Source organism: Typopeltis vanoorti, chromosome 5 (assembly GCF_054136105.1).
Source record: "Typopeltis vanoorti isolate ZY-2024b chromosome 5, IOZ_Tvanoo_1.0, whole genome shotgun sequence".
Lineage (NCBI taxonomy): Eukaryota > Metazoa > Arthropoda > Arachnida > Uropygi > Thelyphonidae > Typopeltis > Typopeltis vanoorti.
Window position 1 is genome coordinate 72,565,936 of NC_143553.1, and position 17,783 is coordinate 72,583,718.

Sequence of the window (17,783 nt, forward strand, 5' to 3'; positions counted from 1 at the left end):
CAACTTCTAAGGAATTACAGAAAGAACTTTCAACTATCAAACATCACATGAAATTAAATGGCTTCTCTGAAAAAAAAGTACACAACATCTTTTTGATTCCTACAATCCAATCCAGAACAACAAAGATTCAATACGTCGAGTTCCAATTCCATATATTTCTGGGATTTCAGAACCAATTTCAAGAATTCTGAAGAAATATAATTTAAAAACCACTTATATACACTATTAGCAAATATCCACCTATTTCCTCTCTTCTAAAGATAAATGCTCAACTATGTCTCTGCCTGGTGTGTATCAAGTTCCTTTTAACTACAATCTGTCTTACTTTGACAAACAGGACACTCTATAGAAAAAATAATTCAAGAACATCAATCATACATTCAGCACAACAAACCTGATTAAGTCTGGATTGACTCAGCACGGGATAGAGACAAGGCACAACATCCTGTGGTCCAAGATTCGCCTTCTACACAGATTTCGCTATAAATTTCAATGCCTATTTAAAGAAAGTGCTGAGGCCTTACTTCAATGCTCTTACTTAAATCAAAATGACTATATTTCCTTATCAAAAATATGGGAAAGTTTAATCAAGATAACACATTAATTTTTTGTTTTTTTTTAAATTGAGACTTGTAATTCCTACATTAGTCTAATGTTACTTATAAATTAAGATTATTACATGAAATTGTAAAATAATACCTATAGTTTAATCATCACTCTAATGAAATTTTTCCTCTCTTTAATGCTTAGCAATGTAACATCAAGCGGCTCGTTCTACTTTTGAATGATCAATTGTTGGTATTCCACCTTGTTAAAAACTGTTTCTATGTAGCCACTGAAGATAGTCTGTTATTTTCAGACTGAAATATTTGGCAAATATTAAAATAATCTTGTGTTTACATGTCTATAAGTCTTAATCAAGGTTTCCTTGCTCCACCTAATAACATTCATCTGCTACATGTAATGGGCCTCAAACTCTGAAAACCACTCTGATCTCTTCACTTTTCTTTGCATGAAGCTTGACCATCTATCTAGCTATCCAAATAGCAAAGTCATCTTTCTAAGTGACAATGTTCACCTCCAACTGGCTTCCCCTTCTCCAACACTGCCAATCAAGTTGGACATGATGCAGAAGTTTTTGCTATAACCAATGATCTAATGTAAATAGTTCATTCACCTACCTAAATTCCTGATCATCACTTCCACTTTCCTAATACTTGTGATTGTTTTTTATTTTATTTTATGTTTTTTATTAAGTTTCCAGTCTTACAGAACACTCCTCCTCTGACCAAGTTACACTGGCATGGAGGTTCTCATCCAGACACACAGAAAACATTTGAAGGAAAAAAACTCAGCTTACCCATGTGGCATGCATCAAGAACCCCAGCTTCATACTCAGCCTATGCCGAAGCACACAATAAATGTAAAATGTAAAATATAAAAGTCAGATTTGAATTTGCTATCAGCAAATCCAAATCTGACTTCATAAAGATCAGTGGTAGAAAATTTCTTGTCCAAATGAAAGCTATGCTTTCTAATCCTTCACAAAAGCCATCAGACATAAGTTTTGCTTACCTATGTGTGTTTCCAGATGGCACTACTGTTACATCACCCAAAGATAAAGCTGACCTCCTGGCATCACTCTTTTCCTCTAACTTCTGCATAGATGATGAAGGTAAATCGCCTCCTTCCCTACCTGTAACTGAACACCATATACATCTTGTGGTCTTTTGGCAAAAAGACATGAGAAGACTATTAGATAACCTGGACATCACAAAAGCTTCTGATCCTGATGTCTTCTCTCCTGTTGTATCCAAACATAATGCCCCAGAGCTAATACCTGTCCTTTATCATCATCTCTTCAATCTTCTATAATCAGCTGGCACCTATCACATCACATGGAAGCAAGCATATATCCAATCCATTTCAAAAAAAAAAAAAAAAAAAAGGGAGATGAAAGCTAACCATTCAATTACCAGCCAATTGCCATTACCTTAATCCTCTCCAAAATAATGGAGAAGGTTATCAATAGTTAACTTCTTTACTACCTAGAAGCTTACCAATTAATCAGTGACCACCAGTATAGATTCTGCCAAATGAGATCCATGGTTGATCTCTTAGCCTACATCATCCACCACTGGACATGTGCCATGGAAATATTTGTAGAAACATGCACTGTTTTCCTTGACATTTACGGGGGGGCTTTTTCGATCATGTTTGGTATTGAGGCCTGCTTTTCAAATTGCCTTCCTTTGGTCTGCCTGCCAGTCTCTGTAACTGGATATCTAGCTTTATCTCTGGTTGTTCTCTGTGTGTCATAGTGGATGGTACTCGTATACATTAATTACCTACTCCATCACCACTAATTCTATCCATAGTTTTGCCGATGATAGTATACTCCATTCATCCTATTTTTTTAACAAACCATGCAGTTCTTAGGTCCCAAACCTCAAGATCAAGTGCAAACAGTGCCTTAAACACTGATCCCCATATCATCCTTCATTGGGGCCAGGATAACCTGGTCACCTTCAATGCCACCAAATCACAGTTGTGCCTTTTTTCTCGCAAAAGAGATCTCAGCTCACCTTCCCTTGTCCTCAGTAATATATACATTACCAGACAGGATCAGATCTCTCTTTTTGGATTGGCATTTATCTCAACCTCTCCTGGCACAAACACATCACATCGGTAGCTTCTGCAGCCACTAAAAAACTAGGCATTCTTTTCTGCTCATGAAGCTGTTTTGCACCCATCCACCCACCCAGTTACTAACTTTATATAAATCCCAAATCAGCTCATCTTCAGAATACTGTTTGGAGTGGTGCACCTAAAATCTCCCTAAAAATTCATGATGCTTTTCAAAGGAGAGCAATTTGGCTTTTAGATGAACCTTCTCTTACAGGCTCACTTCAACACAACATCTTACAGATACAATGTTTCAACTTTGTGACTCTCCCATAGTCACTGCCCCAGTGAATTGAAAAACATCATCCCTCCACTTACTATTGGGCCTTAAAGTAAGAGCAGCAGCTGCACTTTTCAGTACAATTGCAATCATATTGAACCTGCTTTTCCTCTTCCTCATTTATTCCACCTACCTCTGTCTCTCTAGAACAACCTTCCTCTTCCCAACAACTTCAACTTCGAGCTCTTTAAGAAAAATGTCAATAGATTTCTTCTTTCTCATTTCTTATCTGCACCTTGCACATGGCAGTTAGGTGCTATTAATTCTTGCACTTTGCATATGTGAGACAAATATTTAATAAATAAAAAAAAAGCTAAGTACTTGGATCACGTTGGTGGAAACAATAATGAGACCATGGAAAAGAGGTCATGAAAGTCATCTATCCAATTCGACACCATTGTAGTGTCATAGAACACAAAGCTGAATTTTGTTTGGAGATAGTTAAGGGAGACTAGCATCAGTGTTATATATGAACAGAATGGTGGTTTAAAAAGAATAATTCATTAGAGAATGATGAAGATTATGTGGTGAATGATTTGTGTTAGACCATTACTGACAGCAAACAATTCTACTTCTCTTCCATCTTGGTCTGCAAACTTAGAGAAGGGTTGCCAGTGCTCAAATTTTCAGCCATTTTGAGCCAATTGTATTCAGTATTGTATTGTATTGTATTGTATTGAGCCAATGGTATCAGACCTGGAATTCCTGATAATGTTTGGCCTGGAATAGGATACTAGACCAGATAAAAGCACATGATCTGCCTTGATTACAGGAGGAGGCATGCATCATTTAATATGGAAAATTGATTTCAGCTGTATTCATAGAGGATGTCATTTGAGGTTCAGTGATGAATAATAGATATTTTTGATGCCTGTAAGTGGTAGTGATGCATATCATTGATGTTATTAGTATGACTGTCAGTATTAAGTCGATGTGAAGGTGTTTTTTTTAACATGGAATTTTATAGGATTTTTTTTTGGGGGGGGGGGGGGGAGTATATTTTTATTGTAATTTATTGTTACCTTTTTTGATATTTGAAAATTTTTTCTTCTTTTTTGTTTCAATATTTTATTTTAACCACAGTTTCACTATTTGTTATGCTAACTTTCATGGTAGTAGAATACTGAGAAATTTGCAGAGCAGGGAAATGACAACAGAGAGTAGACTAGTTTGAGATTTCAGTCTCAAATCCAAGTCATTATCATCAACTTTCTGATATATATCCTGGGGGTGTATAGGATAATTATGATAGTACTACATGAAAAAGTTACACCATTACTAACTTCCGATCAATAATTTTCCTCCAAATTAATCTCTTATCTGTCAAGACTCCAATATTATCAAATCTTATATTTCTGCTTTTTAAAGCACTTTTTACTGTATCAATCCATCTACATCTTGGTCTTCCTCTGGGTCAAAGAACACTTGTTTTGCTAATCTTTCCTCTCCCATTCTGTTTAAGTGAACATACCACTTGAGATTGCTTCTACTAACACATTCCTGAATGCTACAACAGCAAGTTCTTTCCTAATATCCTCATTTTTGATGTGATACTACCATTGATTCCATCTGTTCACTCCACTAATCTTTCTCAGCACTCTCATATTGGATGTCTCTAGTTTGTCATCAAGTGTTTTATTTCTAACCGAGCTCTCAGATCCATAAATTAAAATTGGTTTGAACACTGTCTTGTATACAGCTAATTTAGTGTTTTACTAATTTCTTTCTTTCTTATCCATATATATACATTTATTCAGCTGACTTCTTACCATACCAGCTTTACTAATTCTGTTCTCTGTTTTCATATTTAATTTATCATCTTCATTAAATATTGCCTAAATAGCTGAAACTTGTTCTATAGGTTCACCATTCAGGATACAGTTGATGTTTTCATTGTTAGTCTTTTTATTGCTGATTTTCATACCAAACCTATTACAATAGTTATTCAATTTAGGAAGTGAATCTTTGCAGACTTGTACTGGATTTATTCTGAAGTATAATATCATCTGCATAAAGTATAGAGCTAAGATTAACATCACTAATTCTGATATCAGATTTAATACCACTTTCTTCCTAATATGATCCATATAGATGATGAATAACAGTGGAGATAATGTGCACCCTTGTTGCACACTTGATTTTACTTCAAACCATCTTTCTGTACCTCCTTCAGTTCTAACTGCTGACTTGCAGCTTAAATAGAGACTATGTATCACTTGATATAATATTCCACTTTCACCGTATAACTGTAGTGTTTTGAAAAGCATTTCTCTGGGCACCTTGTCATATGCCTTTTCCAGATCAACAAAAACTTAAATACAAATCCTTGTTATATTTCTCAACTATTTGTCTTAAAGTGAAATTCTAATTCTGACAACCTCTATTTGGCCTGAATCCAGCTTGTTCTTCACCAAGCTTCCCTTCCACAATTTTTCTTAGCCATTTCTCAAGTACACTTCCATAAATCTTACTAGGAGCATTCAGTAGAGAGATACCTCTGTAATTTTCACATTCAGTTTTATGTCCAGTTTTATAGATGGGTACTGTGAGAGTTCTGCTCCAATCCTCTGTTATTTGACTGTCTGACCAGGCCTTCTGAATTATGCAATGCAGCCACTGTAAAACTTTTATACCTCCATATTTGAGCATTTCCGGTCAAATTTCATCTACTCCAGCTGCCTTTCCACATTTTAGGTTTTTAATGAATTTTCCACTTCAAGTATGGATATGTATTTCTGACTGCATTCCTGTGGGAGTTTTCTACAATCATGCTGATACTTCTTGTTTCATTTAGCAGTCTTTCAAAGTAATTACTCCAGACATCTAGAATATCATTATCTTCAGTTTTCATGTCACCTTTATCATGTCTGATTCCTTTTGGAGTATTTTTTCCTCCATTTTTAAGCTTTTTAAATAGCCTCCAGAATATTTTGCCACCTTCCTGATATTTATTTTCTATGTTCTTACCAAAGTCTTCCCATGATTTTTGTTTAGCTAGTTTTACAAAGTACTTCACTTTCTTGCATTTTTCTTTGTATTCTCTAAGAGAACAAGCTGACTCACTTTCCAGGAACTTTCTTTTACTGTCTGTTTAACTTCCTGTGTTCACCATGGAGTTCCAATTTTTTTATCTTTGCAGACAACTTCACCACATGCTTCTTTGGCTGAATCAATCAATGTTTTCTTCAGGAATTTGCCACTGAATCTCCAAGGTTTGGTTCTTGTTTTTAAATTCTTTCATTTTTTTCTTCAGTGATGTTTGTGTATTTGACTACAGTTCACCTCTGAAAAGCTGCTCAGCCTTGATTTGTTTTAAAACTTTCTTACACTCTTCTTTTCAATGTGAAATTCAATTTATCCTCTCAAAACTAAGTAGTGACCACTTCATATTTCAAATCCTCTGATGACAATTAGGGAAAAGAGGGAGTGGCATCACTTAGAAAGATCTCACTTGTTTTTGTCTTCCATGTGCTTTTCTTCTGCTAATTTCCTTTCCATTGATGCTTCTTATGTTGATAGTATCAGTTTTGTATTCTGTCGATGTTGAGTTTGGACATGTTCCAGGATTTGTTCCATTTGTTGAATTTTTGGGTTTGCCCTGTTTCCTGATGAAAACAATGGGGGTGGAGACTTGTTTAACTGGGCGATGCCCCAGCCAGCATGAAATTCTGTCATGTTGTACCATCATTTTACATTATGGTTTAAGCTAATAAGAATATGATTTGTTTGGATAAATCCCAAATTGCCAGCCCATCTTCATCGTTCAGTATCCAGGTAAATATCTAAAAGGATGCACCATGAGAAGGTGAGGATTGGACATTAGGTCAGAGGTCCCAGTTGGTTCTCTGCATTCCTTTAAAGGTTACATGGAGGACTCCAAATCCACACCTCAGATCCAAGTGTGTACCCTATTTATAATATATTAGTCAGACTCCATCCAACAATAACCTGCAGAGTAAGCAGCAACATGATTATTCACCAGCTGATCAGGAAACCTTCCAAATTGTAATCAACATGTTGGGTCCTGTGTAGTGTCTAGTGATCAGCCTGCAGTAATAAACCATTTTATTGCTGTACTCTTGAATAGAAGACGTGATTGTTTTCTAGTTAATTATGGTGTGTAGAGCAAGGTCACCATCTGCACTATATGTGAAGACAAGGTGGGGATAGAAACCAGAAGCCCTACTCTTGAGGTAAAGCATGACAGTTGTCACTCCGGTTGGCCGAGTGGCTAGCATATCCACTCTCCAATCAATAGGTCACAAATTCAAATCCCACTGTGAGCATGGATGTTTATGAATATTGTCTTTAAGTAGTAGATGAATTTCATTGCCTGGTGTGAGACTATTGCCCTGCCTATTGGAGGCCTGAAGTGGCTTGAAAAAGTTCCATATTTGGTCTCTAGAGCAGGGTTTCTGGACTATGTAAAAATAAATTTTAAAAAATTACAGAAAATATAAACTTGATAAAAATGAAAAAAATCCTTAGTCCATCCACAGTACAAATGTACTATAGATTTACTAATAATTGTTCATGGGTGGGAACTACATAAAAAAAAAAAAAAGTCTCTAATAAGCATGACAGTGGTGTTTCATTGGGTGATGAAAGTCATCTACCTATACTATGTGTGTGTGAAGATAAGGACAGAAATCTTACTCTGGAGACAAAGCATGGTAGTTATCACTTCATGTCGCTAATAAACAGGACAGTGGTGTTTTGTTGGGTGATGAAAGTCATTTACCTAGATGATCTAGCTGTATTTCCTATTAGGGAAGATGTGCCTATAAGAGTGCTATTTGTCTTGCCAGATCCCCATTTGTGAAAACAGGCCATGTCATAGTAAAGTGAGGTTCACTTGGCTGGGAGAGGCTATATATTGCATGTCACAAGCCCATAAAGGCAGTAATAATAAATAAATATTGTATATAAGTACATTGAGCCTGTGTAGCTCAGTTGAAGTGGCGTTTGCACTCTATGACGTTTGACCACACGAAGAAAGACTTGTAGTTCAAATCTAGTCGCTGACTAGAGGAACATTTTCTAAGCCTTTTATCGACCAATTCCCAGGTTAGTCAATCTCTGGCACAGGCAAGCAGGTTTTTTCCTCCCTTAAACTCCAGAAAATCGGCCATCAAACCCACACTATTTTCAGACATTAAAAATATTATATTAGGGTTAAGGACCATGAGATGGCGGCACTTGCTAGCTGCCTTCTTCACTGCGTACTGATTAATTAGTGATAGCCTTGGGCCAGCTATCTCTGATTGGCTACCAATGGAGATTGAATTGCTCACGCTATCTCCAAAAGTTAGATAGAGCTAAAATGACCTCTTCTACTCCCTATAACTGTTGATGTAGTTCTACTTATATACAGTTTTTATTTATTAATTATTTTGTTTTACTTGTTTTTGTTTAATCAATAATTATTTTATATCATGTATTCCATGCTGTATGTCACGCTAGGGTCAATGGTCGATCAAACTAGTAATACTGTTGCATACTGTAACAAAGCATAATGTAACCTGTGTCTTTGTGTGTATGATGACAACCTGAATATTTAGTAATTATTATTATTACGGCTATTATAGCCTGTTTTTATTTAGGAGTGTCCCTTATTTTAAATACATTGGCTATTTTTACTCAAAAAAATGTGTATATATATATATATATATATATATATATATATATATAAATATTTGAGGGCATTATGGGTGAGTATTGAAGGCAATTATAGCAGAATAAAAGAGGAGGAAAAATGTTGTACATACCTTGTTTTGATACTAGGATGTCTTCAAATTCCATGTTCCTGCTGACGGTTGTTTATAACAAGGGGGAAGGGAGTGTGTGTGTGGGGGGATGTTGTGACGCAGGAAGAATAAATTGGAAACCCGGGTTTATTTTAATAATATATATATAAATATATATATATATATTATTGTGTTTAAGGGCACTTTTTTTGGGGGAGGGGGAGGGTGTACTTATGGGAAAACTGGGGCAGGGGAGAATGTTAACGGAGTGCGAACTGTTTTGGTCAACTTAATAGTGTTTAAGAGGAGTAGCATGGGAATTTTCCCAGAAACAATACCTAATTTAGTAATTATTTTATTTTAATGTTATTACTCCAACATGCTAGAGAGTACTTTTGCCATAATGAATGGATCAGTTTAAATATGGTAATGTAGATTAGAATGAAGAGATGACATCTAGCAGCAAGGAAAATGAATTTTTTTAGTTTTGGGGAACAACTTTCTTAAGTAGCAGGTAATGGCGGATACACAAGGATTGAGATTCTTGGCTTCTGTCATTTCATTAAGGGATGTTATTGTGAATGAGCTACTGAATCTGACTACATTAGGCAAGCATGATCATGAGATAGTGATCGCTCCCTACCTATGGCAAGAGTGATCAACATCCAGATGATCACTCTCTACCATTTGGTGAGAGTGATCACCTGGGTAGTGGCTAGCCATATGAGAACTTCTGTTAGGAAAAGGTATATACATGTGGAACTACATCATTAGTGATTGAGAAGTGATTACTTGTCAAGAACTATTTAATAATAGAAGTGTTTGAATGTTTGACAGGAGCATGCAGTCTGGAAGAAGGCAGTACAGAGAAGACAGTATAAGCGGGATTAATGACTTGTTACATGATTATAAAGACCAGCCTAGGAAGGGACTCCGTATTGAAAGCCCAAGTGCAATCGAGCAGCACTTAGCCGATTATGCCAAGAACAATCCCAGAGTTATTTCATTATGTGGTCTGTATAAAATGACTAGTTATGTAAGGATGATGTTATTTGATGACAATGGTAGACAGACACTGGAAGGTATAGTTGAAGTATTTAATGAACACTTCATCAAGGTTTTGCTCCGTAATTATAATGTTATGAATATCAGTGGAGATGGAATGACAGAGGAGAGCTTTTTAATTAGCAAGCAACAGGTATATGAACAACTAAGTTAAATTTTATCAATTTATTTTAATTTAAAAACTGGGATTTTATTAGTCATTATTGTTACATTAGTATTGATTCTATCAGCTAGTTTCATAGACCAACTGGTTTGTTGCTTCTTCATGTTATATTTAAAAAGAGAACAACATAGACAATCCAATCTCAGATGAACCATTAACAATACAAAATAACAAGGCAATCACTACATATTGTGACACGTGATGTGTTCCATGGAGTTAACCGGTGCTCTGACATTCTTGTTTAACAAGAAAACTTTGAAACAGGATGTTTCAGTGGAGCAGGAAAGGAGCAAAAATTGTCTTACTTTTAGGTTGGGGGGAGGGAAAGAATGATAAGACTAATACTTCAAATTACAGACCACATTTGGAGAGGTTGCTGAGTGCTCTGATCCAGAATTTGTTTGTTAATGATATTGAGGAGGGTTTGAATGTGGATATTCAGTTGTTTGCAGATGTGAAGTTGAAAAGAGCTCCGAGGAGGAGTAGAGCAGATGTGGCTTTACAAGAGGACTGAACAGACTGTTCAGTGTCACAAAGTATAAGATTTTAAAATTCATAAAACAAAGATCGAATGCAGAGTATATAATTGGTAGGGAATATATTGAAGGAGGTGGAAGAAATAAGAGATCTGTGGTTGATTGTGGTTAAGGACCTAAAATTTAGAAGTCACATTGCTAAAATTGTAAGAACAGCACAATGATTCAAAGAACACTGACTTATAGAAGTAAGGAAGTTATGGTTCCATTGTATTAGGCCTTGATTTAACCACATATGGACTACTACTCTGCACAGATTTGATCAGCCGGGTTTCAAAAGGATGAAGAGATATTTGAAAAGGTCCAGATGGAGTTGACTTAGGTGATTTCTGGTCTCTGGAATAATGAGTATGAAGAAAGGTAAAGGAAATGCAAATTGAATCTAGTAGATAGGAGGGGGAATGGTTATCAGCTTAATGTTGGAGAGCTTTTTTTATACAATGGTGAGAGATGGGGGGGGTGGAAATGAATTCATCCTTAGGAACTGTATAAGGAAGGTGTGAGCCAGGATCTCCAATGATGAACTTTGATTCCATGTAGGCCTGAAGATGAAAATAATCATAATGGCAAGATTTTCTATAAGTGAGCATGGATTTGTTGAGGGAAGTTATCTTTTAGATAACTTCTCCATATTACAAGGTAACAAATCAGTTGTTTGCATATGATGAAAAGCCAAGGAGAGGTATAAGGAGTAGAGCAGATTTTTTGCAAAAGAAGGAACTGAATAGGCTGAGTGAGTGCAGCTACCTCTTCAGTGTAAAGAAGTGTACAGTTTTGAAACTTGGAAGTCACTGATTGGAATTAGTGTTTATACATTTGGTGGGAACATCTTGATGAAATCTGAATGATTTTTTACATAGATCCCTCTTGTAAAGGCAGTAAACTTGTAGTTCATTAGTACTGCAGATGGACTAAGAGAGGGGAGAAAGTTCCATGATCAAACATGGAACCCCCCCCCCCCCCAGTTATTCAGGCCTCTTATAAGCAATGTGGTAGTCTCCCATTATATGATGAAATTCATCTACTAAATAGAAATTCACAAACATCCATGCCCAAAGTGGAATAGGAAACCACAGCCTGTTTGTTGGAGAGGATGCACTTACTCAGCCAGAGTAGTAAAGTGAATTGACAAGGATCTGAAACTTAGAGCTGCATTGTTTAAATTGTGAGGAAAACAGAACAAATTATGGCAGTGTTGAAGAGGTTATTAACATAAAGAGGCTCAGATCTTGATCAGGCCATAATTACTATGCACAGATTTTTACCAGATTTTTTTTAAGGGATGATGTTTTGGAAAGGATCCAGAAAAAGAGTGAGAAAGCTGATGTTCGGATCTCTGGAATGTTGATATGACTACAAGTTGATGAAATTCCATTTGCAGAGCTTTGTAGATAGGAACAAGAGGAATGATTTGATTGGGATATATGTTATTATTATTATTATTATTATTGTAGTGGCACCTCCATAGTCTGAAGACTCAGTGCAGGAGACTCAAACTATCCACACAATCTATGAGACTCAAACTATCCACACAATCTATCATATCCCTCCTTGAACCCATTAACAGAAAAAGCACTCACAACCGACTCTGGCAACCCATTCCACTCATTCACAACTCTCCAAGCAAAAAATCTAGTCCTCCCCTCCTCCTTTCCCTCTACTAACTATGCCTTTAATTAACTTCTAGGGATAACCTCTTGTTCTGGCCCCTCTAGCCGAGTGCTGAAACATTTCCCCTGCATCCAGGGCTGGCTTAGCAAGTTTGAGTGCCCTGGGTTAAAAAAATTTGGTGCCTTAATCACATTGGATTGAGCAATAATTAAATAATACATAGAATTAATTAAATAACTTTCATTGCAAAAAACTTTATTTTAAAATATATCGACATTGCACATTTTTATTTAATTCAACAATATTTATAATATAATAAAGTTAGTTTATTTATAAAAATACACACAATAGAAAAATGCTACTCGGTTCAATGGATAAGGAGACCCTGCCTGCATCAATCCTATAAAACCCTTTAAGCAACTTAAATTATTCTATCATAATCCCCTCTTTTTCTTCTATCAGCCAACTTCTGCAATCACATACTCAATCTGTCCTCATAGGGAACATTCCACAGGGCACTCACCATCTTGGTTGCTTGCCTCTGAATCTTCTGCATTTCTTCCTCATCCCCAAGAAACCTAGGATACCAGGCCTGAGCGCAGTAATCCAGATGTGGCTGTATCAAGATCTTATAAAGAAGAATAATAACTTCTTTATACTTTTTAGTGTGTTCTTCAATAGCCAAGTAATCCTATGGGTAACCTTAGCAGTATGTCCTCTAAACTTTAACTCTTTATCACCACACCTTAAATCTCTAGCTTCATCTATTTCCTGGAGTACATTTCCATCAATGTGGTATACAGCTTGTAATCTATTTATCCCAAAATGCATAACTCTACATTTCTCAACATTAAACTGACACCCGTTATCTTTTGCCCATATTGATAGCCTATTTAAATTGTCCTGCAAGCTCTCCACATCACCTTGATTAACTATTATGCTACCTAATTTTGCATCATCAGCAAATAACTGAATTCCTTTCAGGTTATTTCCTATATCATTTAGGTACAAATTAAATAGCAATGCCCCAGCACTAAACCATGCGGCACACCACTAGTCACGTTTTCACCTTGATTCTGTCCCTCTGTATACCACTTTTTTGATGTCTGTCCAGTAGCAACCCTCTTATTCACATAACCAGTCCCATTTTTTCTAATTTGCATAACAGTTTTTCATGTGGTATTCTTTCAAATGCCTTTGCAAAATCCAGCAGAAAAAAAGTTAGTAAATTATAATCTAATATTATAATTTAAATTACTAAGGCATGACTGACCTTTCACAAGGCCATGTTGTCCCTCATACAGTACCATGTTTTTATCCACCCATTCTTGAATTCTCTTTTTGACAATTTTTCCAGTACTTTTACCACCATGCCTAAGATATTGATTGGTCTATATTGGGATCAGGTTGGGTTCATTTCTTTTCATCATTTTATTTTTCTTCATTTCATTTTCGTTCCTTGTATAATATCATTTCTATCTCCCTGATTGGCAGTTATTAGGCAAGGAACAAAATTCCTGATTAAGTTGATCAGGAATTTTTTCAAGAAGTAATATGTAAGCTTTTTTTCCCTCACAGAATGGAGAGATAGAAGTAAAACAAGAGGCCATTCCTGAATTCTGTATAAGGAGAATGTGAGCAGGAAAATGAACAGCAGGTTGTTTTTCATGGACAGTGGTTGGTGAGTGGAATGGATCACTTGAGGGTGTGCCAATTTGCAGAAATGGAGAATAAGTTGACGGAATGGTTTTATGAGTTAGTGTGTATGTGTGAGCAGCAGGACCTCAGAAGAGAAGTCTTTGACCCCATTGAGGTTTTATAGTAGTAGTAATGGTCTGATAATAATAATTTTCCTCGAATCATTGCATTTCTTTTTATCGTTTCATTTTTCTTCATTTCATTTTCATCCCTTGAATAATATCATTTGTATCTTCTTTTTTTTTTAGGGTATCAAGATGGCAAATGTAATAAAATCATCATCATCATTGACAGTTATTAGACAAGGAACAAAATGCTTTGGGAGTCACTTAATATTTAGAAAAAGGGTTTACAAGTCACCACTTCAAAGCAGGTATTGATACAGATTCACTTTCTTTTTTTCTTGCATAGTGTTAGAATTGAGCATTCACATTGAAATCTTGAAGGTGGTAAAGCAAAAGAACAAAATAAAAAGAAATAACAAAATAAATGAAACAAAAATAAAAAAAAAAACATGATGCTAAAATGAAGCTAAAATATAAAATAATAAAATATAAAAGGTATAACCATATTGAAAAGATTTAGAAGGCATCGAAAATAATTATACTGATTATTATTCTTCTTTCCAAAATTCAATGAGATAAGAAGTCTGTAAATGCTTTCCATCAGTTCCTTATCCTTGCTGCTGATCTTGGTTTAGTGAAACTTTTTTTCTTGCATTCTATTGAAGTTGGTCTAATCCATTAGGATGGCTGTGCTTTCTCTTCCTTTATGGCTTCCATTCTAGAGCTGCATGGAAGATTTCCTGACATTTTCTAAATATGCATCCACTCCACCAGAATTTTCATTTTTGGTTTCCATGTTAATATTTTGCTGATTTGTTCCTTTTGAGAGGGAATCATTACTAATAATTTGGGACTACCATAATCTGAAGTATACTCTGCCTTCATTGGTTAATGAATATTTGACGCTTTCTTTGCATCTCCTTTGAAACCAATCACATATCATATCCATATAAAATGACTGATTTAATGCATGCATTAACCACCATACCAGCCTTGTTGTTTATACATATCCATAATTACATGAATGTGAAGTGCAATCTTTGGATATTATAGAAATAATATCGATATGAAGCATATATTTTTGATATATTTTATCCATGTTTGTTTGGGTGGTTAAATATAATTATTTATTTATTTGTGTGAATATTTGTCATTTTCCATAATATACTATGCTTAGCATATTCATTTCTTGTCTTTGTAAATCCTTATATCAATGTCTCTAACTACAACTCCATCTGCAGATGAAATACTTCCAAGATACATAAAATTTGAAACAGCCTTGATTTTTTTTTCATTTTTAGTTGTACTTGGTTCATTATTTTACACATTAATTCTTATTGCTTTTATTTTTTCATTTATTGTTAAATTGACTTTTAATGATTACTCTTGCATGTGTTTAGTTTATTTTGATATTTGCATGTTTGTGAGCTAGCAGACATAACATTATATGCATCAGCTAGGTCACCTAGGATTTTATTTTTTTTTCATGATATTCCTTTGTGTGTTATAAAACATGATCTATGCACAGTAATCCAGATGTGATCTTATCAAGGCCTTAAGCAGAATGACTTCCTTATCCTTATATGTCAAGGTTCACTTCAACATCACAATTATCCTCTGAGTTGTAATTTTTGCTATGTGACCTTTGAACTTCAAATTCTTATCCACCATTGCACAAAGATCCCTAACCTCATCAGTTTCTTGTAGCATAACCATGCTAATATAATATTACACTGGAAATCTTATTACTCCAAAATGCATAACTTTATTCTTACTAACATTAAACTGATAGCCGTTTTCATTGCCCAAATTTCCAGCCTATTCAAATCATCTTGATTTGAAGTGCTAGATATCAACAGCATCCCTGATTGCCCTGCTATCTTTGCATCATTGGTAAGCAATTGCACATCTCGTTAGACCCTTCCTAATGTCATTACTCTATAGATTGAAAAACAATAGCCCAAGGACTGAACCCTGAGGTACTGGTCACTTTAAATCTGGCAGATTCACAATCACCATATACAACTTTGCCAATGATGCCAGATGTTTTAAAACTTTCTATTTCTAAAGCTTTCCTTTGTTTCATTTCTGAAATAACATGCTTTTTTTTATCTTCAGTTTAGATGCTAGATATCAATCAATTTTTAATTGATACACTCTATTTGTATTTTATCACTACTGGTGCTTACGTGTTGACTGAAGTGTTGTCTTCATTTCTCCATTTGTTCTTCTGTTGACACTAGAATTTTTTTTTTCTGTTTAGATCCTTCACTTTGGCATTCTTTCTTTGCCACTTATCAGGAAAGTCTTATAATAACTTTTACTCTTATATTCATCTGCAAGTTGAATTCCTTATTGCTAGTAGTTCAGGCTATGGGCATTTATCTTTCTTTAGCACTTTTGATTTTTTTGTTTGCAGATTATTAGTATATGTACAAATAAATGCAAATTAAGAACATTTAATTCGTCTCTGTTTGCTATTTTGTTTTCAGATCATAGCTGTGTAGATCCAATTATTAGACACTTATCTGATCCAGTATCAGCTTTTGTTATGTTTTGGACAATAATATTATTTTGTGGCACTTTCAGTTGACGGCAGTATAATTTATTTGCTTTTGTTTTGCTATCCAGTGACACCCAAGTTATTTTATATATTCTATCATACCGAAAGAAAGGGCTATGGTGGGGGGAGCAGTACAAATTACTGTTACATATGCTATGCATATTGCCTTCTATGTTGCATATGCTTTTATCTTTCTTGCTAGTATCATTATTAGCTGATCTGGATCTGGCATTTTGGATTGTGTTACTTGGAAATTGTGCTCTGAATATAATATTGCAAACAATATTATATTGTTTTAGAAGTGATTTACCCAACCTCCTTTCTCAAAAGAAAGTACAGCAATTGTTCTCAAGGGACTGAAGAATGCTAAACCAGCCATAAGTACCCTGACAATTTCAAAAAAAAAAAGTTTTTCCTTATTCTAATATTGGATATAATAAGTTTTAGTGGACCACTTATAGCCGTGATTGCAGCACAAAGCAAAGATGATAGCAACAAGGCCAAGCACTTTAAGTCTTGCTATCAGAGACATGGGGTCCATATTTCTTGAAGTTTTAGAATGCCTAAAATGCAAACTACACATTTCAGAAAATAAAAAGAGTTTTTTTATGCAATTTTTGTTGCCAGTTTTGCCTAAATTGATGAATTGGTGCTCAAACTCCTAAGCACCCTCAGTCAGCCATTTTTTCTCTCCCCTGTCCTTCTCCATCATTCAACAGTTCCTAAGTTCAGAGTACATGGACATCATGGGACAGCACCATATCATGCTCAACAAAACCTTCTCCAGGAAAATCGATTGTATTGAAAAAATCTTGAAGCAATTCATGATCAGCATCTTGAAGCTGCTGCTGACACTGCCAGCAGTAGCATAAAGGAGAGTGTGAACAAAGGAGTGAGTAGAAGGTTCTTTACATGGAGAGTGGTTTATGATTGGAATGAATTGCCTGAGAGTGGTGAGTGCAGAAACTGTGAGTGAGGTTTTGATGATATTTTGTGTGGCAGTGAGGGTGGGGGCTACCTGCAATGAGTCTTTTGATTCAGTTGAAGTCTAATGTTAGTCATAATAATAAGTTGAGTCTACAGTTCACCTCTGAAAGCTGCTTGACTTTGATTCCTTTTAAAACTTTTTTATATATTTTTTCTTTTCATTATGATATTCATTTTTATCCTGCTCAAAACTAAATGGCGATTACCTCCTATTTCAACTCTCCTATTATACTCTTGTATCTCAAACCAGAATGCAAATAAATTACACAGTCTCTGATCTGATTTTCCCCTTTAGTCATTTTCTGACTGTAGGTGACTTTGTAGGCATTGCTCACAAAGTACTCCTGGCGAGATTTTTACAGGGTAGTTCACCATTGCTTTCC

General features: G+C 35.3%; 1 protein-coding gene across 2 annotated transcripts in view; it reads left to right on the forward strand.

Annotated features, from left to right (window-relative positions):
- The window catches only part of shop (sulfite oxidase), a 151,657-nt gene that overhangs the window by 43,833 nt on the left and 90,041 nt on the right, over positions 1–17,783 (forward strand). For both annotated transcript variants that reach the window (XM_090392513.1, XM_090392512.1), the window contains exon 2: positions 14,034–14,158. In XM_090392513.1, the coding sequence (XP_090248639.1) occupies positions 14,043–14,158 (116 nt within the window). In that variant the 5' untranslated portion in view covers positions 14,034–14,042. The remainder of the gene's footprint in view (positions 1–14,033; positions 14,159–17,783) is intronic.